The 27910-nt window shown below is 48.0% G+C and overlaps 4 protein-coding genes across 4 annotated transcripts in view; 2 read left to right on the top strand and 2 right to left on the bottom strand.

Moving 5' to 3' along the window:
• Positions 1-601: 601 nt before the first annotated feature.
• C1QBP (complement C1q binding protein) lies at positions 602-4864 on the top strand. The gene is made up of 6 exons (XM_014887996.2): positions 602-866; positions 1380-1530; positions 1931-2018; positions 2618-2713; positions 3353-3475; positions 4432-4864. Exons 1-6 carry the CDS (start codon positions 632-634, stop codon positions 4579-4581), a joined length of 843 nt encoding a protein of 280 aa, XP_014743482.1. The 5' UTR covers positions 602-631; the 3' UTR covers positions 4582-4864.
• A 268-nt stretch (positions 4865-5132) lies between these two features.
• On the bottom strand, positions 5133-8570 carry RPAIN (RPA interacting protein). Its single transcript, XM_014888017.2, has 7 exons — positions 8458-8570; positions 7847-8026; positions 7289-7352; positions 6617-6731; positions 6303-6366; positions 6067-6201; positions 5133-5347 (listed from the first exon to the last, which is right to left on the bottom strand). The coding sequence occupies exons 1-7, from the start codon at positions 8533-8535 to the stop codon at positions 5318-5320; spliced, it is 666 nt and encodes a 221-aa protein (XP_014743503.2). The 5' UTR covers positions 8536-8570; the 3' UTR covers positions 5133-5317.
• Positions 8571-8634: 64 nt separating this feature from the next.
• NUP88 (nucleoporin 88) lies at positions 8635-18419 on the top strand. The gene is made up of 17 exons (XM_014888025.2): positions 8635-8885; positions 9361-9530; positions 10107-10232; positions 10454-10540; positions 11212-11388; positions 12360-12543; positions 12950-13100; positions 13714-13812; positions 13934-14024; positions 14368-14469; positions 15363-15521; positions 15948-16073; positions 16609-16674; positions 16888-16968; positions 17293-17419; positions 17753-17871; positions 18196-18419. Exons 1-17 carry the CDS (start codon positions 8652-8654, stop codon positions 18257-18259), a joined length of 2163 nt encoding a protein of 720 aa, XP_014743511.2. The 5' UTR covers positions 8635-8651; the 3' UTR covers positions 18260-18419.
• A 195-nt stretch (positions 18420-18614) lies between these two features.
• The window catches only part of RABEP1 (rabaptin, RAB GTPase binding effector protein 1), a 46821-nt gene continuing 37525 nt past the window's right edge, over positions 18615-27910 (bottom strand). The window contains exons 13-18 of the mRNA XM_014888005.2: positions 27013-27153; positions 26186-26375; positions 25843-25898; positions 25316-25414; positions 24393-24509; positions 18615-22453 (exon numbers count right to left, since the gene is read on the bottom strand). Coding sequence (XP_014743491.1) covers positions 22352-22453; positions 24393-24509; positions 25316-25414; positions 25843-25898; positions 26186-26375; positions 27013-27153 — 705 coding nt within the window. The 3' untranslated portion in view covers positions 18615-22351. The remainder of the gene's footprint in view (positions 22454-24392; positions 24510-25315; positions 25415-25842; positions 25899-26185; positions 26376-27012; positions 27154-27910) is intronic.

The following is a 27910-nucleotide window of genomic DNA, read 5'->3' as shown; positions in this document are numbered from 1 at the left end:
AGATAAAGGAAATTATATGATAAAATCATTCTGTTTAAAATCACCTTATTATATTATTTATGTTATGTTTTCCAAATAAGTTGCATCTAGTACCTTGCAAAATCAGACTTCCCAATAGCCCTTCCTGCCCTTGTCTGATCAATGCTGCCTATCTCAAGGACCAGACTTCCAGAACTTTGCTGGTGGTTATCTACAAAGACCAGATGGTTATCTGTGACACTGACTATCACCGGAGATTTTGTGAATTGGGATAAGGATGTTTATTCGACAACCACTGCTTACCTGGCAAAATTGGGACAGCAAAAAACCAAAAATTATTGATTACAACGAGAAACCACAGTGTAAGAAGAGGCTGCAAACCAAGGTTCTGTGGAGCGTGGAGTGGGCAGTGACCCCTCACGTTCCCCAGCGCTGCTTGCTCTGTCCATATCAAATAAAGCAATCTAAATTTTGCTGAATATCGAGACTTTTATTTCTCATTTATAACACCAGGAACGAGACTGCAACCCTCGATCCTACCGGGGCCGGGACTCGAACCCGCGGTCGCGGGAGCCGCGCGGGGCCCGCCGGGGCCGGAAGCGGAGCGCGGTTCCGGGGCGGGCAGTGCCGTCCCGCCGCTCGCCGCCGCACCATGCTGCTCGCCCGCTCCCTGCGCGCCGCCGCCGCCGCCGCGCTGCGCCCTTTGCCGCGCCGCCCGCTCAGCTCCGCGTCCCCCCGGGCCCTGCTGCCGCCGCCCGCCGCCGCCCCGGGCCTGGCGCGCTCGCTGTGGCAGCTGGGCGGCGGCGCGGGGCGGACGGCGCTGCTGCGGCCGCGGCGGGGCTCGGCCGGCCGCGTGTCCTGCGGCTGCGGCGGTCTGCACACCGAGGGTGAGCGGGGCCCGGCCGGGGCCGCCCTTGGGAGGGCGCGGGGCGAACACGTGCGGGGCAATCCCCCCCGTCCTGGGGAGTACGTGGGGCTTTCCCCACTTACCTCCTCTTTCCCGAAGGCGACCCCACTTTTCCCATATCCCCTGTTTCCCTAAATTCCGACCTCGCATAAGCCCCCTTTTCCTCTACGCCCTCTTCTCTACCTCTTCTTGCCCTACTCGCCTTTCCCTAACCTCCTTTTTCACAATTCCCTTTCCTCCAATCCTCCTTTCCCTAACCTCATTTTTTTTTTCAAACCCCCGTTTTCCCAAATCCCCTTTTCCTACCCATCCTTCCCTTAACCATACCCCCTTTTTCCTTACCCCTCCCTTTTCTTATCCCCCTTTTCCTTACCCCCCTTTCCCTAACCCCTCATTTCCCAACACCATTTCCCTCCCCTTCCCTTTCCCTGAAATCCCCCCCTCTCTCCTTATCTCCCCCTGTCTCCATAACCCCCCTTTTTCCTAACCCCAGGAGACAAAGCCTTTGCACAGTTCCTGACGGATGAGATCCAGGAGGAGAAGAAGATCCAGAAGCACAAATCCCTGCCCAAGGTGTCCGGGGGGTGGGAGCTGGAGGTCCATGGCACAGAGGCCAAGCTGGTGCGGAAGATTGCAGGGGAAAAGTAAGTGGGGTGTGGGAAGGGTCCCCAACAGCTGAGGGTGGGTGGGTCACGGTGACCAGGCTTCTCCATGTGCTCATGCCCCAGACTGCAGGGTGCAAAGGTTCTTTATTTGACCACTTTGGGCCAAAGGCACGTTTTTCACACCAGTTTGTTACCGTGTTTTGGGTTACAAAGACTTTTGTTCAAAGTTTCACATTGTTTTCCTATTTTAAAAATAACAGTTCAGTAAAACTTTAAAAAGTGAGAGCACTTGGAGGGAGCAGCTTCTCTCAGGTGTCTTTTAACTGCAGGTACCTGGTTTTGTTCACACTGTGTGAATTCTGAACGAGAGCTTAAAAGACACATTCTGATGGGCATTTTTTGGGTGTGTTTAAAAGAATTGTTTCTGTTTCTTTTGCAGGATAACTGTTACATTCAACATCAATAACAGCATTCCACCCTCAGCTGAAGAAGACACGCAGGAACAGCAGAAACCTGATGAGCAAGAGGTGACTTAGCCTTGATATGCATTTAATGTTGAGGACACAGATGGAAGTTGGAATCTTGCCTTAGGGAAGTTCGAGCCTTGCCTTCAAGTGTTGAGGCTTTTTCTCCCCCTTACTTGATATTTGGGAGCATTAAGTCACAAAATGCAGGTTTTCTAGGGCTGCCTGTCCCCTGGCTGTGACTTTCCTCTCTGCTGCAGACAGGCAGAGCAGGGTGGGAGGGCTCTATGAGGAGAAATTAGAGGAATTCTGAGATTTTCTAGCACCTTCCAGTACCAAAAGGGTTTACAGGAGAGTGGGAAAGAGAAACTTTGTACAAGGGAGTGAAGTGACAGGTTAAGGAGGAATGGCTTTTAACTGACTGGGAGTGGGGCTAAATTGGTATTGGGAGAGATTGTTCCCTGTGAGGGTGGGGAGGCCCTGGCACAGGGAAGCTGTGGCTGCCCCATCCTTGGAAGTGTCCAAGATTAGGTTGGATGGGGCTTGGAGCAACCTCGGGTAGTGGAAGGTGTCAGGGAATACCCAGTGCTGGCTGAGCTGTGCTCTGATTGCTTTGGCTCCTGTTCAGATTCCAGTGCTGATGTAACTGTTCTCTTATTTAGCCTGAACTTACATCAACTCCAAACTTTGTTGTGGAAGTAATAAAAGATGATACAAAACAGACCCTTGTGCTTGACTGCCATTTCCCTGAAGATGAGGTGAGTATCACTGTGCCCCTGTTGGATTTAAGTGCTCTTTGTGATACCTTGCTTTTCTGAATCTGCATAATATCCAGTCTCCTCTCATTTCTTTATTTTTCTTAATCACAAAAAAATAAAAAAGAGGCTTTATGTTTGCAAGAACCGTGGGAGGAAATGTTTATGGCATTCCTCACATCCTGCCCTGGTGTTTCTGAACAGCTACTTATTAGGATGTTGAATTACAGTAGAGAAGTAGGGATTTTAAAAAGGAGGGGAGAAAATAAAATTGAGAGCTTTTGCTCACACTGGTACTCGTGGTTTATTTTGTAAATGTTAGAAGATGTTTAACAGCCAGTCCTGGCTAACAAAAGTGAGACAGACATGGCAAGACATATTTAGAACCACACAGAAGAGGTTTTCATGTATTTGTAAAATTCAGACTGCTAATTCACATCAGGTCCCTTCTGGCCAGCCCAGGCTTAGAGGATTTCCTGTGTTCTGTGCATGTCTGTGCTGGTCCTCACAGGCACACGTTGAGGCACAGCTTGTCTGGTCTTTGAGCTATTCCTGAGGTATTCCCAGCCTGAGGGTGAGCTGGCTGAGCGTGCCCATTAATTAGAGCTAATTGCACGTCTTGCATTTGTTTTCCTGTCTCAGATTGGACATGAAGGAGAGGAAGAAAGTGATATTTTCACAATTCGGGAGGTCAGCTTCCAGCCCACTGGAGAGGCTGACTGGAAGGACACCAACTACACCCTCAACACGGATTCCCTTGACTGGGTAGGTGCTGCTAAAGGCCTCAGAGGACACTCAGCTCACCTGGCTGTCCCTCTGCTCCTGGGATGGGAATTAAACCTGCCTGGATGTCTGAGACAGGGACTGCCCCTGCTCTGCCCCTGAACTGGTGGTATTTACCAGGAATCAGGACAGACAGGTGGAACTTCTTCCTTTCCAGGTTGTAGGTGGATTTCCCAGCAGGGAATAGCGCTCTGGAAATGCTTTGACACTTGTTAAACATCTTTTGAGCTGTGTGTTTAACAATGTGGCTTATCAGACACCAAGTGTAGATAAAGGCATCTGATAAAATACATTGTGTCCTGCTTTTCCAGGTTTGTTGTTACAGTTGTAACACTTAAAATATGCACAAGAATCTGTGTCTGTTTTCAATGCCACGAGTTCAAAAGCCATAATTTTTAGTTTGAAGCTGTCATATGTTTAAAACTGAAAGTAGAAGTAAGTCCTAGACTGTATCCCCTTGAGAAGCATTCATGTTAAAATTGCTCAGTGTGCTGTAGACCATCCCACAATTATTATTCTTTTTCTCCCCTGTCTTAAGACATTAATTAAAAATGTGTATGAAAAGGAAAAAGCAAAGTTCACAACATTTAACATTTAAGCCTTTCAAACAAACTTGTACATCAGATACCTTCCCAAAGTGTTGGTTCACCCCTGGGTAGAGGGGACAGGCAGAGCTTGGCCTGTGTCACCTCCCACAATCTGGGGCTCATCTCCAGGATGCAGCTCATTTGTGGTGTTGGGTTTGGGTTTTTATTACTTATTTTATTACTTATTCCATGGGCCCTTCTGTCCAAATGTTCCATCCAAGGTCAGGCCTGCCCTCCTGTGGGAGCTGGGTCTGTTTTTTCTGGTAGGAAGTGCCAGTTGCCAGGGGACATTTTAATGCATCCCCAAGCCAGGTGTGTTCCACTAAGGAAGTTTTCTGTTCCTTGCTCCAGGCTCTGTATGATCACTTGATGGATTTCCTGGCTGACCGAGGAGTGGACAACACCTTTGCTGATGAGTTAATAGAGCTCAGCACTGCCCTGGAGCACCAGGAGTACATTAAATTCCTTGAAGACCTTAAAAGCTTTGTCAAATGTCAGTAGGCCAGGCTAGGAAACTTATCCTTAAGTGTGGGTATTCCACAGTGCTGCTTCACCCAGCAATACCCAAATATATCTTCACAGTGGACACAGAGAGTAAGTAACTTGGAAGGTGGAGAATGGGAGAAAAGGATTCTCACTTGGATTTGGGGATTTGCAGTGATGGTGCAGTCCCAGTCAAGTTCTCCCACGTTATGGGCCAGAATTGCCTTGCCCTGCATGGGGTTTTTTTGTACATTTAAGAGTGAATGTGAAGAATAAAAACTGTTCAACATATCACTGAAAAGGGTGGTTTGTCTTGTTCCTGCTGTACCAGAGCTGCCATGAAAGTGATGGCAGAGTTTGTGCTACACCTGCTTACAGAGGAGTTGTGGCAGTGATGGTTGAGCACTTCTATTTAAACTGCTGCCTCCAATTGTTGTTTGAAGGTTTTAAGTTTATTTAAGCTAGTTAGTTTATTTATTTAAGGTTCATTTAAACTCAAAGAGAAAGTTGAAGTCCAAATGAGCTGTAAGATCACTGATGTAATATTAAAGACAACACCAAGGCCAAAATAAACTAAATATATTTATTTCAAAACATGTCCTGTGTGATTAAAAGTGCAGGTCAAGGCAATACTACTGCCTTCTCAAGTGTCTTTTTGACACAGCAGTTAGAAGTATGTACACAAGAGTCCTAGCAGCTCTGGGTGAAGTTTAGTATTGAAGTTTTCCAGAAGTAAATCAGCAGCTGAATCACCTTAAAGGAGAATCATCCAGGAGTCACAGACCTTCAGAAAAAAGTTGAACAGAGAAGCTGTGTTAAAGTTCAAAACTATTTGAACAGGAAAACTAGTGATTGGGGAAAAATTTCACAGAAGAGTTGTTGAGCACTGGCAGGGGCTGCCCAGGGCGCCAGTCACCATCCCTGGAGAGATTTAAAAGACGTGTAGATGTGGCACTTGGGGACATGGGTTTGTGGTGGCCTTGGCCGTGCTGGGGAATGGTTGGACTTGATCTTGGGGGTCTTTTCCAAATTAAACGATTCCATGGCTCTATTTGAAATGCTCTGCCCCTAACTGTCCTCACACCAGTTTTACATTGCAAAGCAAGCACCAGCTCTAGCTTGATCCAAAGGGCTGCTGTGTGTTCTCTGAGATCTGGATGAAGTTTTTGAGGAGGCTTAAACAAGTAATTTTAAAAATTTTCTTCATGAACCACTAATCTGAACACATGGTGCACACAAGACTTAGAAATTGTTGGCTAAAGTTAGGGCACTAAAAATTTGACAGGTCCTTGAAAGATTCCCTAATCCAGCAGTTAAAGGTGTATACTTTGGAACTTCTCTTTTATGGTTACTGGTGGTCAAAGGTAAAGCCATCTCCAAGGAATTTTGTGAAAAAACAGCCACACAAACCCTGAGGATCAACAGACTTGTGGTTTCTGCCCATGTAATTGAGACATGGATCCAAGCAGGGATCCTTTCCAGGAACCTGACATTTGCACTCACCGGGCAGCTCATGAGCAGACTGGCTTCCTCCTCCATGCCACTGGTGACTGTGAACTCAGGGCTGTGCAAGCACCTCTGACTGTGCTCTGTCAGGGTGCTTTCCAGAAGTGACCGAAGCTTCCCTTCTGTCATATCCTGAGAAGAATTGATTAAAAGTCACTTAAAGTTCCTGTCTGTAGCTCAAAGCTGCCTCTACAGCAGCAGAGATGCCATGTACATGTCACAGTGAAGCTTACCTGTGTGCTGATGTACAGTCCACACTGGCAACAAACCAAGTGAGCCTTCACAGTCAGGTTATTCCTGGGAAGGGGAAACAATGAGCATCACAACACCCAGAACACGGGAAGATTTTAGCAAAAAAAAAAAAAAAAACCACCAAAAAGACCAAAAGAAACAAAAACACAACGATCCTCCCCCCAGTAGATTTAGATCATTGCTCAGGCGTTTTTATTTTGTTGAAATGAACAGCAGCCTCTCTCTGCACATTTCTAAGCCCAGACTGCTGTAGGAGAGTGGGGAATCTGATTCCAATGCCAAGGGCTTTTCTTACTTCCTACATACTGGGCAGATGACCCTGTCAGTGGCATCCAGGCCGTCGAGCATGGCGTTGAGACATTCCTCGTCGAAGCGCAGGCTCCGCTCATACTCCTCGATAACCAACTGCTCTGCAACAACACAGCACAGCAAAACACCCTCAGGGCTGGGCCTGGGCCAGCAAAACACCCTCAGGGCTGGGCCTGGGCCAGCAAAACACCCTCAGGGCTGGCCTGGGCAGCACAGGCAAAGCTGCTGGGCAGATGCAGGCTGGGCTGGATACAAGTTTCTAAGAACTTGTATTCGTTTGAGTCTGATTTCTACACTTGGTGAAATCATTCCTGCTAATCCAGTCTTTCCTATGGCTCAGCTGGTCTCATATGGGTCTTTTTATCAGCACTTTAGAAACATTCTGAATTGATTTATAAATGTTCCTAGAGCTAACAGACATGTCAGTCCTGTTTCTCTGGCCTCTCTCACAGGCTTTAAAATTCCACTTAAACTCCTAAAACTGTGAGAAGAGGTCACAATACCTCAAAGCCTCAACACCAAGATTTCTAAGGAGGCTGTTCCCCTCTATCACGTGGTTTGCAAGAACCAAGGGGTGCAGCCTCAGGTGTTCTGCATTAATAGGAAGTCAGGGATGTTACACATCAAATAGAAGTCAGAAGATGTGTAAAGATCTTACCTTGCAAAATCAATTCTTGTTGGATCTCTTCCAGCACTGCCAGCTCATCAGGGTCCTCCAGCATCTGAAAGGTGAATCAGTCAGTGATCCTCCCATTCCAGCCACTTTCTCACTTCCAGTACCTGACTGAGCAACATAAATTCATTCTTATTCTCCGGTCTTGTAAATCTCTGTTTGCAAACCCATGCACTGTGGGAAGCAACCTGTCCTGTAAACACGTGTGCATAGCCAGACAGAATGGATCCAAGTACATTCTGTCCAAGAACTAGCTTTTTAAGACATTCAGGTTTCATTCTCAGAAGAGGGAAGTAACAAAGCAGCTATAAAAAGCACAGATGAGGAAACGAACCCTGTGACCCACAGGCTGTTTGTGAAGGAAGTAAAGCATTTCCCCACTCACGCCCAAAGGCACTTTCACAGCTCAATACCCTGCCTGAGCTGTAGAACTGGGAAGCTTTTGAGTTTTGTCAGCTGCAGTAAGAAGCTGACCCGCAGGGAGTTCTATTTGATACTCCTGTATCACACAGCTGGTGTTGATCCTGGGGATCCAGCACTGACCTGCTCCATGGGCTCATCTCCGCCGAGGCCGGGCAGCCTGTCCCGCAGCTCCTGCCATTCCTGCTCCATCACCTCCTGTACCAGCAGCGCTCCTGGGGCCGCCGCACACGCCCTGTCCCCGGCCTGGCGGTACCGGTCCAGCAGCTGGGCCCTGCTGCTCCTCAGCCGCTCCATGCAGCGCTGGGGACAGGGGAGAGAGCCCGGGGCCGTCAGCGCCAGCTCGGGCGGGACATGGGAGATGCCGGGGGAACCAAGGGGTGAGACACAGCGGAGGGGCTGCGTCCCAGAGGGCCGAGACACCGGGAGTCCCGGAGGGGGGACCCGGGAGAGGGTGGGGGTCTGGAGGGCAGGATGGGGGGAGGCACCGGGGGTAAGACAAGGGAGACGGCAGGGTGGAGCAGGGCCAGCCATGTCCTGGAGGGACGGCAGGATAGTGATGACAGTTCCTAGCGGGAATGCCGGGTGCTTGCAGAGGAAGTTTGGGACGGGATTAGGAGACAGTTTCGGACGGGGCGCCGCTCACCCACCCCAGCGGGACCAGGTGGGGCCGACCTGGGTCCAAAAGAGGAGAGAATCCATGTCCCCCCGCTCTCAGCCCCATCCCCGCTCACCCTGCGGTACGTCTCCCTCCATGGCGGCCCGCTCGGGCTCTTGTACCGCGCTCGGTGCCGCTGCACCGGCGCCGCCATCGCGCCGAGCCCACAGCGCGCCGGGGGCGCGGGGCACGCCGGGAAATGTAGTCCGCGGGGGGGCGGCGCCGATTGGCCGCGCGGGCCGTGACGTCAGGGCGGCGGCGCGCGGGGCGATGGCGGCCGACTGCGGCCCGGCGGAGCAGTGGCGCGCGGCGCTGCCGCAGCACGCGCTGTTCGGCCGCCTCCGCGAGCGCGCGCCCGCCGCCCCCCGCCCGCCGCGGCTCCGCGACCTCCTGTGCGGGCTGGGCGCCGACCTGCTGCTCTGGGACGGGCCCGCCGCAGCCCTGCTCGCCATCGGCCTGCGCCGCCTCGGCGGCAACGACCCTGCCGCGCTCGGCCGCTACCAGGTGAGGCCCGCGCCGAGGGAGCGGCGTGTGGGAGGGGGTGAGGGGATCCTGTGGGGGGAGCGGTTGTGTGAGGGAATGGGCTGTGAGGGGATAAGGAGGAGGGGGCCAGGGGTATGAAGGGATGAGGGGTCGTGTAGGGAGGGTCTGGGTGTGAGGGGCCACGAGGAGAGGAGGGGCGTGAGGGGCTGGGCGCACTCTGAGGGAAGAGGGTGTGATGCGGGCTTGAGGGGATGTGAGGTGTGAGGGAAGGAGGGCCGTGGTGGGCACGGGGCTGAGGGGATCTGTTCCTTGAAGGCCCCCGAGCCGTTCATCATCCCTCAGCCTGCCCTGGGGTGTCTCTCCCCAAGGAGCCCACTGCTTTGTGCCGTGGAGCCGGGTTGTGCCTCATTCCGTGCCGTGTGAATCACCATCCAAAATAAAGATGAGCTGTACTGCCTTGAGTTCTTTGAACGGCTTGTACCATTTCTGTTTTCAGACCCTTCTGTGCATAAACCCACCCCTTTTCGAAGTGCACCAGACTCTGCTGAGCCCTGCTCAGCACCATGTGGCGCTCATTGGTACCAAGGGGCTCATGGTGCTGGAGCTGCCCAAACGCTGGGGCAAGAATTCCGAGTTTGAAGGTGGGAAATCCACGGTGAACTGCAGGTGGGTGAGACCCAGATGGTTCATGACGTCCTTGTCCTGCCATTCTTCCTCCAAAGCCTCCCTTTCGTAGGCTTAGGCAGACACAGAAGACACTGGTGGAAGGTACATGTTGTATTGGGGTTGTGAGGCAGTCATGATTGAAATTATTTTGGCTCAAATACTTGCTGCTTGACAAGTGACCCAAATAAATTACCTTCTAAACTTGTTGCAGTTGCTGAAGAGCAAGAGGCTCCTCTAGTATTCCTTGGCCTATCACAGAATCATGGAATGGTTTAAAGGCCAACAAGTTCTAATTCCTGCCATGAACAGGAACTCTGAGCCCTGCCCAACCTGATCTTGGACACTTCCAGAGATGGGGCAGTTTCTCCGGGGTCTTTCAGCTGTGGCAGCTAAAAGCAGATGTTTGGTGGGAAATAACAGAGGGCTTCAAGTTAAAGCTGCCTCTCCAACTTTCAGAGTACAGATAAAGGCTTCGAGCCCTTCTCATTGTGTCTCTAGCTCTTCTAGCCCCCACTTCCCTTTAGAAGTAGCCTGTGTGTTTCTGGTCACAGTGCAAGTTTGTGCTTTGCATTCCAGCACCATTCCTATTGCGGAACGGTTCTTCACCAGCTCAACATCCCTGACTTTAAAGCATGCAGCCTGGTACCCCTGTGACACCTTGGAGCCCCACATTGTGCTCTTGACATCAGATAACACCATAAGGTAAACCCCATTTGTGGCTGATTATCTGAAGTGCCTTTTTTTGTCATGTCCAGTCTTAATTTGTCACTTGGTTTTTTTATCCTGCTATTTTTACCAGAGTTAGCAATAAAAAAAACTGGATGGGAGGAATTTCAGACTGAGAGCAGCTGCTGTTCCTGTGTCAGCAGGGAATGTGCAGCAGTGCCAGCAGAATGAACGTGGCTGCTGTTTCTTTCCCACAGGTTTTACAGTCTGAAGGTGCCTCAGACACCCATCAAAGTGATTGTGCTTTCAGACACTGAGGAGGAGACCCTTACAATCAAAACAGGGTTGGTGTGGCTTCTTGTATTTTGAAATGCTTCTGCAGAATAAGCTCAGTATTCTCAGCTGTGTTTTTAATGAATAAGTGATAAACGTGTCTGAAAATCTATATGAATTCTATAGTGCTAGCACTTCTTCACAGCAGAGTACCTACACTTTGCCTTCTCGTTCAATTTCTTTTTCTTCCTTTCTCTCTCTTATTTTTCTCCTTTTCACTGTTTCTCTTTTTCTTTCTCCTTTCCTCTCCCTGTCCTCTCCCCCATCCTTCTAAAACAAAGTGGTGACAAACTGTGCAATCCTGTGTTTATCAGAGTAGCAGTTTGAAAAACACACATTGACTTTAAGACAGGATTAAGGATGGGTTTTTGAGTGAGGAATGTAGAAAATAGATTATCTTTTTATTTCCCTCTTGGCCTGGTTGGAAATGGAAATCTTGCACCACTGATGTGCCTCACAGGAGATACCAGAACACCTCTTGTATCCTCTGAAGCCGTGGGGGCACTGCAGAACCGAAGTGCCATGAGGAAGTGTCACTCACACCCTTGTGTTGCTGGCAGTGGCACGTGGCAGGGCACTGCTGGATGGGGTTTGGCAGGAATTTGGCAGCCCATCCCTCAGGACCACGTTAAGCGTTGTGCTCTCAGTCCTTGCTGACCCCGGCTCGCTCTGCCCCGTCCAGGAGAGCCTACACAGCGTCCCTGGGGGAGACGGCCGTGGCCTTCGACTTCGGGCCGCAGGTGCCGGTGCCGAAGCACATCCTGGGCCAGCGCGGCCGCGAGGAGGTGCTGGGCTACCCCCTGTACATCCTGTACGAGAATGGAGAGACCTTCCTCACCTACATCAGCCTGCTCCAGAGGTACGGTCTGACCTGCAGGGATCACGGGCTGCTTGTACAGTGCTGGGGTGAGAGAGTCTCCTGTCGGCTTGGCTGGGACTCTGTGAGCGATGCTGGGCTCATTGCAACCTGTTCTGTCTCTGTGGCAGTGCTGATAGACTGGAATCCAAAAACTGTGTGTTGTCCTTTCTCATCCAGACATCATGGGTGCAGCTTCCACTGCTCAGATTGCACTGTGCATTATTTACCATCAGCAATCTGATCCGAAGACGCTGGGTTGTAAAAAGCATCAGTGGGTCTAAGGCTGCTCAGTGTATTTTGTGGCCTTCAGTTCACAGCACAGACATCCTTAGCTGTGGATGAGGCTCATTGAGCCAGGGACATCCTAGGAAAAGAAATTTGAAGAGCACAGGGGGTTCACAGGCATGTTCTGCAATGGAAAGTCAGGATGATTAATCAAAAATACAGACGTTATACAAGAAGGAATTACTTTAGAAAACTGAGAAGATGGTGCAAGACCTACAAGTTAGATCTTGTGTAGCTGAATATTAAAGAGTGTAGTGCTTGGGTTAGAAAGAGCACTGTGCTTCTGCACTGAGCAGATCTGTCTGCAGGCAGTGAGATGGCCTTAGTCTATCTAAAGTTCTGCCCAAAGCAACGCCACAACACAAAATGCTGCTTGTGAAGTGCAAGAAACCAGTTGAGTAATCACTAACTTGAGCTTTCCATGAGTACTTTGTGTTCTCGTATGAAAATGTTTCCTCGTTAATTTTTGCAGTGTAGCTTTGGTTGCTTTCAAAGCATGAAATGTAATGAAATATAAAATGAGCTCCGATTTCCCCTCTGAGATCTCCACCGAGGAGCTGCAGGTCAGACTTGCGATCTGCAGAAGTCTGATGGGATTTAGAACTCCAGGCCTTTGTTTGGCAGCCTCCTTGCAGGGCAGTGCCCTTGCAGAGCTGGTGTTGAGAACAAACCCCTGTCCCTTGCAGCGCTGGCAGCCTCGGGAAGCTGCTGGGCCCCCTGCCCATGCACCCGGCAGCTGAGGACAACTACGGCTACGACGCCTGCGCCGTGCTGTGCCTGCCCTGCATTCCAAACATCCTGGTCATTGCCACCGAGTCGGGGATGCTCTACCACTGCGTGGTGCTGGATGGAGAAGAGGATGATGAGCAGGTACCTTGTCTTGGTTTGGGTTTTTTCTGTAGGCATGTTTGTTTCCATAATCCAAGTTCCTGGCTGCAAGGTGGCAGGATGCCTGGAAGTGTGTGCCAAGTGCCAAAGCTGCATTCTTTGGGAATGAGGTAGTGAGTCTTTCTCCTGTTTCTGCCAGTCCCTGTGGCTCTCTGGCACTTATTTTAAACCTCAGTCCTGTGTACCCTGATAGTAGATCCTTTTTTGATCAAATTTACTATGATCTAATTTAAGGAGGATTTTCTAAGAAACCCTGGGTTTGAGTTAATTTTTTAAAGTAAACTTGGACTACATTCCTCAATAATTAAAACTTATAACTCTTGATGCTATTTATGTTGTCATTCCTATTTAAATCATGTCTCAGATAAGAATTCAATGCTCTTTACAGTCAGAAAAGTCCTGGGACCCAAGATCTGATCTTATTCCTTCCCTGTACGTGTTCGAATGTGTTGAGCTGGAACTTGCACTGAAACTGGCGACAGGAGATGAAGAAGATCCTTTGGAGTCTGACTTCTCTTGCCCAATTAAGCTGCATCGAGGTAGGGCTGTTGTTCAGCTTGTGGCTTTCTATTCCATGCATTTAGGATCCAGATATTTGCATGTTCTCCTCGGTGTCAGACAAACGAGGAGATTAGAGTAAGGATTTACCTGATGTCCTCAATAAAGCTGTGGAAGGAGCAAGCCTGGGAGGGTCTCCAGTGTTGATCCAAGGGCAGATTACACATGGTCAGTACTAAATCCTGTCATCTGAGGGTTATAAAGTAGAAGTTTCTGCATCTGTGCTGACCTGTGACCTGTGTGAGGGAGTGCTGTGAGGAGGGTGATCCTGAGGGAAGGACCTGTTTATCCCATGGAATTGGGGGCAGGACCAAGTGTTTGGGTCTTTGGGAGCAAGCAGCTTGTTCAGAATGCTGGTGCTGGTTTTAATAATCTGCCATTGAAAACCTACCTGATTGTTGCAGATGTGGTTTGACAGGAAGGGTTCAAAACAACTCATCAGTATTTTAGACTCTAACACATGTAGCTCTGTTTCTGGTACTTGCACTAAGATGTTAAAGTTGACTGGACACTAAGGTGATACACAGGATCAGCAGTGCAAGTGTGAAGGGTGAGTTTTTCTCAGTTCAGTGCCATTTTCTGCTTCAATTTCAGATCCCAAATGTCCCTCTAGATACCACTGCACACACGAAGCTGGTGTCCACAGTGTGGGCTTGACATGGATCAATAAACTGCACAAATTCCTTGGTTCAGGTGAGTGAGGGAAATGAGGAACAGATGAACATCTGCCAGTAATAGGCTGGTGGGTGCAGCTACTACTGAGTCCCTCACCCTGCAGAGTGGATCTGATGCATCCTGACATATCTCCTTGTAGATGAGGAAGACAAAGACAGTTTGCAAGAGCTGGGAGCAGAACAGAAGTGCTTTGTTGAACACATTCTTTGTACAAAACCACTTCCATGCAGGTAAAAAACCAAACGTTTTCTCAAATGCTTTTAAATCGGGGACTTGCTATGGAAAATATTTATGTTTTGTCATCTTTTGCTGCATCTTTGCAATTAAAGTAATAAAGTAAGCTCAAAAGATTTCAAACAATACAACTGAGCAATTTGTGTATCAGGATTCTTACTGCACAGTTAGGGTAGTATCTTAAATTCTTGTGTTACTATCTGAAAATCACCTGTCAGACCAGCAGAAATTTTCATTTCCATTTACCTGACCTTGGAGCATTCCCAAAAGAGTGAATGTGCACAACTTCAGGAACAAAGAACTTTCCTGACTGGGTAATTTTTGTGTTCTTCCCTTCAGGCAGCCTGCTCCAATTAGAGGATTTTGGATCGTTTCTGATGTCCTGGGGCCCACAATGATTTGCATCACCAACACCTATGAGTGCATTACAAGGCCTCTCTTGTACGTGGTTCTCAGTTGAAGTTCATCACTGCATGAAAAGGACCAAAAAAGGATATTCCTATTTTTCAATTACTCTTTGATTGTTTCACCCCAAATTTCTGCACCTCTTAGGGCACACAGTGAAGTTTTGTTTTCTGAACACTCCCTGACTGAGGGATGTCATGTGTTATTGTAGTAGTTACCTACTGCTGATAAGGTATTTGTAGGGGATATAATTAATCAGATCACTTTTAGTGAGTATTAGGACAAAAAAAAATGTTCTTGTTGAGGTTTACAGTGGCGTGGATATTCTTAATGGGCTACTGAGGTTATGTGCATGAAAGAGGAAAAAAGAAGTAGGATTTTAGTTTGTGCTTCCAGTTTCTTTTTTGGAGGTCGTGGCATAGATACAGAGTGGTGTAAATGTGCATTTACACAATGAAATGAAACACCTTGAGGGGATGACACTATGTTCAGCTTATTTTTTGCAGGACACTGTTTAAGATAGGACAGGTACCATGAGCAGAACCAGTGTTAACATCAGGCTCTCCTACAGCCCTTCTATTTATTTCACTGTTTCCACACAGGTGGGCAGTGACTGGGCAGGGTGCTTTGTGAAGGTCATGCTGCTGTTCCAGTGCCTGCCTGCCTTGTTCTGGAACTTTATTCTTAAGCCAAAGGATATTTATAATTCCTAGTTTGAGCCATGACCAAACAGGAGTGGGGATGTGAGCTTTACCTGCCCTGCTGGGGCTGCATTTACCACAAAACTGAAACGGCTCCTTTTAGAACCCCCTGCAGTAACACAGGAACTGCACAGAGGAGGAGTTCCTCACTTGCACTACCAGTTAAGCTCTGAGCTGGTTTTTTTGAGTGGTCTGACTGTTTTTCTCCCCTGTGCTGCTGTGTGGTAGAAGCACTGTCCACCCTGCCTCCCCTCCCCTGCTGTGCACCAGAGAGGACAAGGACCTGACCGTGTCCCCGCTGCGCATCGTGGCCGAGTCAGAGCATTCCTTTGAGAAGCACATCCAGGGCATCCTGCAGCGCAGCTCTGCCAACCCCCTGCATCTCAAGTAAGTAAAATGTGCTTTCCTGGGGCTCCTGAAGTGGGAACACTTGGGAGCAGTTGGGTGTTGGCCAGCTTCTGATTGAGCAGCACATTGCCTTGGGCACGTGTCCCCGTGCTCCGGTGTCCTGTGGGGGTGGCATCCAGTGCAGTGATGGTGCAGGCTGGGAGGGGAACACCTGGCTCCAGTCTCCTGCTCAAAGCAGGGCTGCCTTCAGCTGATGAGGTTCTCATTGCTTGCCCATTGGGTTTGGAGTATCTTAAGCTACCTTGGGATTTCCTCATGTAAGAAAAATTATTTCTAGCAAAGGGATTTCATTGTAATCTCTCACTTTCATAACAGACCCCCCCCGAGCCTTTACCATAAACACTGAAAGTGGTTTAGCCTTTCAAAGGAACACGTTAGTAAGACTGCAAAAATCTCAATCTTAAGATCTGCAGATAAAGATGCTGCTCCTCCCCCTGAAGAATGCCTTCAGCTCCTCAGCAGAGCCACCCAGGTGTTCAGAGAGGAATATATACTGAAACAGGACCTGGCAAAAGAGGAAATTCAGCAAAGGTAATACAAAACTCTCATAAAAATGTGCTGGTCAATGTCTGTGTGACACAGCAGCACTAAATACTGAGCACTCGCCCTCCTCTGTGGGTCTCATTCTGGTGAATGAGCAAATGTACTAAATGTAAAACTAATAATGAATACCAGAACTTAAAACTGAATTATCAGGAAAAGCAGGGGTGAGTTTAATAGTTGATCTGTGTAGTGACTCATAGGGGAAGAAACAAGTGGTAAACACACACACATGTAAAATACTTTTCTCATGGTGTTGCCTGCCTGCCTGGGCCTGTGGGTGGCAGGAAATCTGACCTCAGCACTAGTCCTGACAAAGGAAAACTGCCTTAAGTCTCTGCTGCTTTAAATCATAATCACTTATTTACACTGTACAGTTAGGACAAAATGGGAGTTTTTCTTCTCACCACTGCCCCTTTTTCAGTGTCTTTAGTTCTTCCCACTCCAAGCATTTTCTGTATGGTGTAAATGCTGATTCACCTGGTTGCAAGTGTTTTGATTTTTGTTTGATATGTGTTTACTTCAGAGTGAAGCTGCTGTGGGGGCAGAAAAAGAAACAACTGGAGGATCTGAATTACTGTCGAGAGGAGAGGTGAGTAGAACCTGTCTCCTTTATCAAGTCAGACCTGAGGAATGACACACCAGTGGTGGTTTGGACAAGGCCCTGTATGAAACAGGTGACAAGTGAAGTCTGTAGGTTTGCTCCCTCCTCCAGCCTGGCTTCTTCAGCTTCCTTGGCCTATTCCCACACCCTGGCTTGTCCTGTGTGTGAATCTCAAGTAAGGAACTGTTCCCTTGCCTTAAGGAAAAGTCTGCGGGAAATGGCCGAGCGCTTGGCTGACAAGTATGAGGAAGCCAAAGAGAAGCAAGAAGACATCATGAACAGGTGAGTGCACACAGGGCTCTATTTCACCTCACACCGCTGCTGTTTAACAAGGTTTGCAAGTGTGGTACAACAGAGTGGCAGGAGCTGCTGCGCTGGTTTGTTACAAGGCTGGGCTTCTGAAATTCCCTGTGCTGGGGCTTGGTGTGATTTGTCTGCAGGCCCAGCCTGAGCCAGCCCCATGCTCAGAAATGCCATCTGAGACCAATAGAAGGGAAAGGTGAAACCCCTGAGACTTGGGAACGTGGCCAAAGCACCAGGCTGCAGGTGTTTGAGCAGAGCTGGGTACCAGGGAAGTTAACTCAGAGACATTTCTTGCTCTCAAAGGATGAAGAAAGTCCTTCGGAGTTTCCACTCTCAGCTTCCTGTTCTGTCTGACACTGAAAAAGATATGAAGAAGGAACTGCAGACAATCCATGACCAGCTGCAGCACCTGAGCAATGCTATCAGACAGGTGAGAGGAGGAATGGCCAGGCTGGGAGGTCACTGACAGCTCCTCCCTCAGTGATGCTGCACTTGTGTTCATTGGCACCGCTGTACTAAAGGGGCTTTGGGCCCCTGTTGGTAATACAGGCAGAACCTTTGCACTCACTGTAAGCCCTCAGAGCGTTTCCCCTTCCTCAGCCTGGCAGGGACATTTCTTCTCTTTGTGGGAAGTGCAAAAGCAGGCAGATTTGAACCCAGAAAGAACCAATTAACTGCAGTACAACACCGCAATCTGTTGTGCTTTCAGTGGCAGGCAGGATCAGCACTGACTGGGGCCTTCTCTTTTCTTCTCATCTCCCAGGTGAAAATGAAGAAGGAATACCAACAGAAACAGATGGAGAAGGGCCGAAGCCCCCGCAAACCCAGCATCAGCCTCAGTGCCTACCAGAGCAAGTGCATCCAGGCTGTCCTGAGAGAGGAGTAAGTGCAAGCTGGGCTCCTGAAGAACCTGAGCCCTCCCGTTCAGTGCAGGTGTCTCAGGTGTCATTTGGGCCGTGCTGCAGGCAGGCTGGGGCTGGGGGAGAGGGGCTGAAGCACAGGCTGTGCAGCTCCTGAGAGCAGCACTCTATACTGTGTGTATGGAAGTGCTTTTTCCCCAGGATCCCAGGGCAGTCTGTAATCCAGGCTGGGATGACAGGCACTGCTCCCATTCTCTGCTTCTACCATCTGAAGTGTTTCCCTTCCTGCTTAGTTCTGTGCAGGTGCCACCTGCAGCCTTTTGACTTGGGGTATTTTTTCTTGAAGGGGAGAACACATCCGGGAGATGGTGAAACAGATCAACGACATCAGGAGCCACGTGAACTTCTGACGTGTCCCTGGAGAGGACCCTGCACCCCGAGGCTGGATGGGCTTTACCTGCCTCTGCTCTTCCCCCTTGTATATTTACCATTTGTATGTTGAACAATACACCTTTTACTTATTATTTTGTAAAGAATTGTGAAATAAAATACTTTTGATATGATTCCTCACATGCTGTGTTTTTTGTTTTTCTCATGGGAAGGGGATGTGCTGCAGGTGTTTTATGTTCAGGGTGTTAGAGGGCAATACTTGCTGCTCCCTGGGGTTATCCTGGGATAGGCTCCCACCCTTGATCCATCAGGGGTTCCCTGCGGGGAGTCTGGCAGGAGGCAGAGGAGAAAGACCAGAGCCGTGCACACACACACTTCAGCAGCTTTTTTTAATTTGGAACACTTTCTCCATAAAGGACACACCTTCAGTACAGTTAACAAATGGTTACACTGGAATCCTGGAGACAGCAGAATTCTACACCCACGATTGCACAGGACACCAATGGCTTGGCTCACTGGAATGCAGTATTGACTTCCAAACACTGTTTGCCTCTTGCAAAAGATGGCTCTGGAGTCCTTCTTGCCATTACAAGGCCGATCCAGTCTCTGCTGTAGACAGACTCTAGTGGACAGTGAGGAATTGTTGTCCCTCCCCCCTGCCCCTGGAAAAGGCGCCACGGTGAAGCTCAGGGGGAACAGGAGTGACTGCACTGCTAGGACAGGGGGGCACTGCTGGGAGGGACCGGGTACCAGACATGCTGCAAGAACACTTTGTACAGGTTAAGACTATACAGGTACAGGAATGCAGACAGAACTCCATCTGGGCCCTGTTACCAACAGCTCAGCCCGTGTCACAGCTGGCAGGTGACACTGCCTGAGACAGGAGAAGCCACCCTGGCCCCAGCCAGGCTCCACAACACCCAGAACTGGAAGGAAAACCATTTGTTTTCTCATGTTCACGAGCAGTAACACCACAATCCATCATCCAGTGAGTACACCAAGAGCTTTTCCTACATTTACAATCTTTTAAATTTGCTCTGCAAATTTGGCACACACAGTCTTGTTTTGCTTTTAAAGGCCCCTTTGAGCTCAGCAGAAGCTCGGCTGCTGCTGCTGAAGCTTTGCTGTCCTTCCCCAGGAGGGACAGCAGTTTGCAGGGAGCACATCTCCCACCAGTGAACAGCCAGGGTTCCAATTTCAAACTGAGTTGTTTAAAAGTCTGACATTACAGCAGTTGGTGAAAAAAGGTGACTCGTGTTCCAACACTAAAATGGTCACAGCTGGTACTGAGACAGGAGCACAAGTGTCCAGGTGAGTGATGGAACAGGGTGGTGAAGAGGAAAACAACCATGCAAGAACTGCCTGCCCGTCCTCTGCACACCAAAGGAAGTTCCTCCAGGGACTTGTGCAGTGCCTGGTTCACAAACAAGGCAAAGCACACAGTGCACACCCCCCGGCCTGCAGATCTGTGCTTGGGAACAGCTCCACTGGCCCTGGGGCTACCAAGGAGCACAAAGCACTTGCCCCACTCGCCTCCTTCCTTCGAGGCTGCAGCCATGACCTCACCCTGACACCACCACACCTGGGGAAAGCTGTGCCCGTGAGCCATAAAAACACATCAAAGAAAAGCCACCCAGCCCTGGAGCACCTGAAAACACTGAGCCAGCACAGCCAGGGGTGTTCAGAGCAGAGAGGGCTGCTGAGAACAGGCCAGACACAGGGACCAGTAAGAGATGCTGGAAGCCAGGAACAGCCCCTTCCCCTTCCCCTGCTTTCTCACGCTGGGACCACCCAGAAACACAACCAAAAATATTTTACTGTGAAAGACTTCGAGTCTCAGTTCCTCAAGCACTCAGCTTGCTGAAGAGGGTACAGGATGTGGGGTAGTTTTGCCATGCAAGAGGCTTCCTTGCACCTCCTGCACAGGTGGAGCAGTCACCAGTTACAGTAACTAAGCCCATAACCAGTTACATGTTATTTCTTGGCAAGGAAGGGTGGGAACGGAGAAAAAAGCTTTCCTTTCTGTGTTGCAGCTCCTACTAAAGGACTTTGTCTCCAAAGTCTACCCAGCCACTGGAAAACTGAATGAAAACATCTGGTCCTGGATTTATGCATCAGGACCTGGCTGCTGGCACCCACAGTTCAGCAAATAGTGAGAAGGGGTAAAAAATCCCTACCCTGGTAATAGCCAAATAAGACTCAAGCCACCCTTCAACATCACCTTTATGTGAAAGTTAAGTGTCATCTGCAGACATGACAGCTCTGCCATCTGTTAGTCATTACTAAGGTGGGAAAAATTGCTTCTGGGTGTCAGGATTATGAAGGGAATTAATTGCTTGGGTGAATAAAATGCTTTAATTCTTGTAATGAGTGGCAAGGCATTGAGCTTGTATGATGTTTTTTTGGCTGTTTTTAAGGCATTCCTCTTCAAAACCACTGGTTCTGACTTTATGTCAGTAGCAGGATATACACTACTAAAAATAGGATCTAAGCACTTAAAATATATAATGTGCATTGCAGTTTGGAGCATTTTCTGTCACTTTCGAAGGTGATGAAGAAAAGCAGATCTCTGGCCAAGTATGTGAAGAAAAAAACAGCAAGGAATGGAGGAAAAGCCTAAGAGGTTTTTGGACAGCGGGATCTGCTCCTTCAGCCTCCTTTTAACTGAGCTGTAAAGTTCAAGAATTGGGTTTGTACCACCAGGATCATCAACACCTGCAAGAGTTCAGGAATCCTTCCAGCAGTGCAGGAGGAACTCCAGCAGTGCAGGAGGAGGAGGAGGAGGAGGAGGAGGAGGAGGAGGAGGAATGCTCATGTTACCTCTGGACATTTACAGAACAAGAAACCCAAACCTGCCAACTGAGCGATCACAAGAATTTCCTGCCTCTGCAGCCACATTCCTCAGTGTAATTTAACTGTCTGGGAGCAGCACCAGGGGACAGCAAAGGAGCCACCAGGACACCAAAGAGCTGCACTGGCCCCTCCAAGCTGCAGCAGCACAAAAAAATCCTGCAGCTCCTGCACGAGGCTGACCCAGCAGAGGGGTCAGGAACAGCTTCGTTCGTTCAGCACCTGCCCTCCACACCTTCCCCAGAGAGCTCCTGCCTTCACCCCTTGTGCCACCCCCAGAGCAGAGCACACCTGCACCACCTCAGGCCAAAGCTCAGACATGCACATGACTTTTACCAGCTTTTTTCTGTTTGGGTTTTTTGTTTGTTTGCTTGGTTTTTGGTTTGTTGTTTGTTTGTTTTTTTTTTTTCCACAGAGAAGGGATTCCAGGCACTGCTCAGCTTTAGGAGATGAGAAACAACCGGTTGTAGCTCCATATTCTAAGTTACATTTTTGAAAAGAGATTACAAAACAGTGCATTTCTTGTGCTTTTCTTTCAGTATCTGAATTCAACAGAAAAATGGCAAGGAGTTAAATTCTCAGTACAGTATTCTTTTTCTTTTGGATTAGCATTTATCTGTTCAGGAGATACACAACTCACTCATATCCACATTTCAGCAGCATTCAGATTCTTCACAGAGCCAATGGTTTTAAAAAAAAGTACTGAGTTATGAAATAAGATCAATATCCAGTGTCCTGCTAATAAAGTCATATTTTAATATAAAATATTCATACAGCATACTCTACACCTCATTCTCTCTGCTAGCTGAATACTGTTACTGACTATTCAAACAGAAAAACTTCAACCACTTTGCTCTTCAACGTTTTGGAGGGACAATACAGTTTCCAGCAGCTACTTTGATCACAGTAGTGGGGGAAAGGACAGAGGGAAAGACAGGGGTATATGTTCCAAAACTCTATATTAGGTTACAAAGTCGGCTGAAAGAGGGAAGTTTTTCAGAATGTAAGGACTGATCCCACTCAGTGGAACACGAAACACTGCACTCATTAGTGTTTCCATTAGAAATTCTCCTTCCTACACTACAAGTCACCCTTGTGCTCTCCTCCTGCCCAGTACGAAACCTTTTTCCCCTCTAGAAACAAAACTTAAGTCATTGCTCCCCTCTGTTGTCCTCTGCTCTCTCGGTTAGAGTTAAATAATAATTAATGTTGCTATAAAGATGAGTTAAAAACCCAGAGCAGCCTCGGAGCCCAGCAGGGTGTCATGTTTCAGGGAGCTGATTAATGTCCGTCAGTTTTGTGTCGTTCAGGATTGCACGGATCCTCTCCAGGGAATCTGCCTGCCGGATCCTCTCCAGCTGCACCTGCAGGGAACCAAACAGGCACCACCATCAGCAACGGGCAACAGCCCCGAGCCAGGCTCTGACCTGGCCCAAAGGGAGCCCCGAGGGACCCAAATCACCAGGGGCTGAAGAAATGCAAGGGGTGAAGGAGCACAAGCTAAATTTGTGCCCAAGAATGGGAGGAAGGCAGACATGATGCAGTTGTGATTTTAACCCCATTTCCGGGGGGCTCCAGCCATCACCAGCACTCTGTTTTGTCTCGTGTCCAGTCACTGACACTGTGCTGGCAAACTGGAGATGTGCAAAGTAAATTCCCCAGAAGAATGTAAAGGAGCAGCCCTACACGTGCCTTGGAGCTTCTCAAGATCACAGCCAAAAGCTCTTGGAGCAAACATCCCATTCCCAGGCTCACTCCTTTGCTTTGCTGGTGTCCAGTTTAAGCTATTTCTTATCTGCTGAAAAAGGGGTCAGCAGAACTGTAGTGAAATCAATGCAAAGAGAGCACAACTGATTTCTTTCTCACGCTCAAGCTTTCACATTCTTTGCAATAGGATCTGGGCTTTCAGTCATAAATCCCCAAGCAGCATTTAATTGCTTTTTAGCCCTTCCTCTGAATTGCTGATAACTAATCAGGCCAGTGGATCCCTCACACAAGGGAGACCTGCCCAGGCTCTCACTGACAAGGCCAGGGAAGGGAATAACCCTGCCAAGAAACCACAATCCTCCTCTGATGGTCACCTCACACTGTGTACAGTGCACATGGCACAACCACTGCCTAAACTGGAGCACAAACTGACATGCAAAAACTGCTCAGGGCAGAAGGAAAACACAAAACACAGAGGAACAGTTCTTCCTAAGCTCACACTGAAGGTCACTAAACTACCTGCAAGTTGTGGAAGAGTCCACCAGACATCTTCAAAGTGGTGGCTGTTTGATCTAAGAACTGCAGAAACCAGTGCCTGCAGGACTTTAAACACAAAAAGTGAGGATGGGGAAAAACAAGAAGCAACTTCCCTAGGCAGGACAACTCAATGGTCTCCTTTGTCCTACCAACTCCTCCAGACACAGAACCAGAGAGGACAGACCTCTATTGTCCATCCAGCTAAACTGTGTCTAGTAAACAAATCTCCCACAGTCTGGTGTTAATTTTCCAATTAAACATGAATGCCTGACTCAGAAAATATGTAGTTTGAATTTTGCTGGATGTCACTGAGGGCCTGGCCAAGGACTCCAAGGAGATGGGGCTGAAATTCAGCACCTCCTCTGTGAGCAAAGGGGGTGCAAACTCTGGAAACACAGACCCTGCAGGTGAGCCCAGTCCAGCCTGGCTTCCCCAGGACACTGACAGTCCCTGTGCACACACAGACTGCAGCAGAGAACATCCTGGCAAACCAGGATCAGCCTCGGGGACATCTCTGACAAAACTCCTCCCCTCAGCCACCTCTTGGCATCTCACATCAACCAGGTTCCACTTGGTGGAGGAAATACAAGGATAACAGAGACAATAGCAAGGACAAGACTTTTAGAATGTATAAACAGAAAACAGTCACTGTAACACAAAGAACCATTTCATATCTTCAGATTAAGCAGTACCAGTTCCTTACTTTGTCCTCAAATATTTGTATGTGAATTTTTGCTATGAAAGTATCACATTAGAAGCATCAGGAGATGGAGAAGGGAAAACAAAGGTCTGGAAGAGCCATCATCTTTGGTTCTGTACAGTTTCTTTTAGTACAATAACTGAAAATCGGCTGGAATCAAATAGTCAGAATAGAATCCCAACAGCTTTAATAATGATGTCATAGTAGGAATACCTGATCAGTTTATTGCACTAATAAATTCTAAAATAGATCATAAATACCAACATAAGAAAATTTACAACTGCTATTTCTTATTTTACACAGCTCTGGAGAAACAATGAAACTGAAGTAGCCCTTGCACATGGATGGGTCTCTCTTACCTGAAGTGTCTGAGAAAGCTTTACAAAGTCTCTCTGCACTTGCTCACTGACATCTAATTCAGTCTGCAACCGCTGGGCTTTGTTCTTCTCTTCAAACACCAGCTGCTCAAGGTTGGCCTGAGGAGGAAAAGGTTCTTTATGCTTGAACTGAATAAAAATCAGCAGCTTCTATAAACTGATTAAAGCAAGATATCAGAGGAAAGCAGCACAGTGTTCACAGGGCCTTTGCAACAAACTGAACCAGTCTTTCCACACCTCAGTTTTCCAAAGTGCCAAATCAGGGGCTAATACCCATTAGCAGGTGCCAATAGACTGGTCAAAGCATGAAAAACCCAAAGTCCTTTAACAGCACCATGAGCAGGGATCTCACAATACAAAGGCAGAGTTCTGAGTTTTAGTGAAGTGAGCTCATGGGGAGGGCAGTAATTTGCTGCTGGCAGTACAACTGCCTTGCTGTCCTGAGCTTCAGTCACACAAGTGCTGGGGGAAAGGGCATAGAAAACCAAAACCACAACAAGAGAGGGCAGAGAGTGAGTGATCAAATCACCATTGATTCAGCTGAGTGCTGCAGTAAAGCCCCTTCCTACAGCAACCAAAATAACCATTTATTCAAAAGGCTCAAAGCATTGAACCCAGGGTTTGGTTATCAGGACACTGCACAGGAATGTTCCTGAGCCTTCACTTGGCAGGGCAACCCAAAGGATGTTCAGGTCAGCAGCAATTCAGCCCCACCACTTGACAAATCCCAGTGAAAACAGGGCTGAGGATTTAAACCACATCCACAGGATATTATTGCCCTGCCACTTCCTTACCAACATTCAAAAGCTTCTGTTTTATTCACTCTTAGGTAGTGCCCCGTTGTCTGCCACAGCTGCTCATCACAAAAGATGCAGATACATTTCACATCCACACATCACAGCTACCTTTGCTGCAGTCTCCTTCTTCAGCTGTTCTTCTAGAGTGTTCTTTGCCTCCTGCAGACTCTCCAGCTGCTGCAGGTTTTCCTGTGAAGAACTTTCCAACTGTATAATAATAAAAATAATAAAAATTAACTAAACTTCCCAACATTTCCATCTCCCACAGTCCCTCCATAAGGAAGTCTAAGTATCTTTCTGAGACTCAGAAATATGCTTAAATAATCTCTTCTAGGGGCAGAGAAAACCCCTGAATAACATCACTTTCTCTCCATTTATTTACTTTTGGAGCTGGAGAGAAATGCCCAAACCTGACATTTAGGTCAGTGTTAGGTAGTCTAGTATTAGTTAGGAATTGGTTAATTCAATATTTTGCTTACAGATTACAAAAAACAGATCAAACACCTTTTAAGGAACAGAACTATGAATGTGTCCTACTCCTACACTGGCATCAAAATGGGAAAGAGAAAAAAATCCTTTATTAAAAAACCCCATACCACCAAACCCAAAAATCCCACAGTGAAAGGACTTCTTACCTGTTCCTTTTCCACTTTTATTCTTTCCAGTTCAGCTTTTAAACTGGAAATGGAAGCTGAAAAACAAGAATATTACAACTTAAATGCAAGAAACACAAGAAATTGTTCATACCCTGTTTACTTCTGTTAATATTTAAAGGAGAATTAAGCTCGTGTTACATCAAAGGGACTTCAAAAGCAATCAAATAATTGTACTTTTGTTTTCAGCTGCATAGTTTTGGTGTCTCTGCTTTCAAAAGTGGACAGTATTTAGAATTCAGGTAAGTCTACCACAAAATCAAGTCTTTGTGCAACTTATTAATTTCTTCTATTCCTATTCTGAGACTGTTTCACCCCTGCTCACCTATTTCCTCTTTGCAATTCTCTATTTCCAGCTGTAGAGTTTCCTCTATATTTTCTTTCAGATATTGTTCAGCTTGGATCTGTTCTTTCAGGAAGAGGATCTCAGCCTTCAGCTTCTCCTCGAGGTGATCTGCTGCTGTCCTCACACAGATGATGTCCTCCCGGTACTTGAGGATCAGCTCCCGGAGCTCCTGCATCAAGGATCAGCAGAAATGTGCATTTTGCATTTTGCTGTCCCACACCCCAGCTCTGTCCTGACATCCCAGACCCTGCTTCCAGCAAGGAACTCCACTCACAGTCTGCTTGGCCACAGGAAATGAAAACAAGGCATGATTCACATCCCCATGGGTTTAGGATGCTCCTCCTGCCCTTCAGCCCCACCAAATCTTTTAGGATTAACTGAGGGAGTGGCCATGGAAGGGATGATAAGGCTTATCATTACTCAAGGCTTTGGATTATTGCTGGCCTTAACTGGGCAGAAGTGACTGACTTCACTTGAATTACTGAATCAATACAGTGGGGCCCTGCTGACTGAACACCTGTGTGCTCAGCTGCAAAAATGCAGCTTGGACTGGGCCAAACCCACCCTGCACTGAGCACAGAGCAGCTGGCAGCCCACAGGTAACTGGTTTTACAATCCATCCATGCCCTGAAGCAGCCATGGCACAGGGGCATCACAACTCTGGTTTTGCCCATCACAGACTCACAGGGTTAAAATCCCAATTACTGTTCTTTGTGTTATCTGAAACAGCTTTTTGATAAAGAATAATATTCCACTGAGATCAAGTCACAAGCACTGTTGGTGTTAATGATTTAAATATGTTTTACCTCTGCTGCTTCTGGTAGAATGAAATCTTCAGCCTGCTGTAAGGACACATGCAAGCTGTGTTTTCCTTGAAGGCTTTCATTATCTTTCTGCAGTCTCACCAACTCTTCTGAAACCTGCTCCCTTGACTGTGTCAGGACAGCCTACAATGCAAAGAAAAGCATAAATTCACACTCAGGGTCATGCTCAGATCTCTTCTGCCCCATTTACTACCACTACTTTCAAAAGTCTGGTGAATTGATATTCTTTGTAAAGAAAGGGAACAAAATGTTGCTGTGGATCAACACAACCAGTTCCCTCTTGCCTGGCCTATGCACCAGAAATAAAGGTAAGGTCAAGTTTAAGTGTCCAGGCAGAGAGGAGGAGTGATAAACACAGCTTTGCTCAGCCTCTCACTTTCCCCCTGTGTTTATCCATTAGCTGCTGTGCTCATGGAGGGGAAGGAGAGTGGGGAATCACAGGGGCTTTCAGGAGCTGGCTGGGCTGTTTATTAACACCACCTCAGCACTCAGCTGTAAGAGCAGGTTATCCAAAAACCTGAAACATTCACCCTGAAACTTTCCATGGTGGGTGTCTGCCTCCCACTGTCCTCCCAGGAGAGCATCAGAACAGCTGATCCCATGGCAAGAAAAAGGATGAAGAGGACATGGTTTTGCTTGCATTACAAAAGAAATAAAATCCAGTGCAGTTTTCCAAGAGGAATGGAAATGGGGAACCAGGGACTTGAGCAATGGCAGGAGCTGTGTTACAGGGGGGGCAAGAGGAGAAGCAGACTCAGATCAACACATTTTCTGAATCTCCTGCACATCCACCAGATGTGTTCTCATGCAGAGCATCTCTGCCAGCAATGTCCTGATGTGCTACACACAATCCCAGGCCCCAAAAATGCAATACTGGGGT

This window comes from Sturnus vulgaris, chromosome 21, assembly GCF_052056855.1.
Source record: "Sturnus vulgaris isolate bStuVul1 chromosome 21, bStuVul1.hap1, whole genome shotgun sequence".
In the NCBI taxonomy this organism is placed as follows: Eukaryota; Metazoa; Chordata; class Aves; order Passeriformes; family Sturnidae; genus Sturnus; species Sturnus vulgaris.
This window is presented reverse-complemented; position numbering and strand designations above follow the sequence as displayed.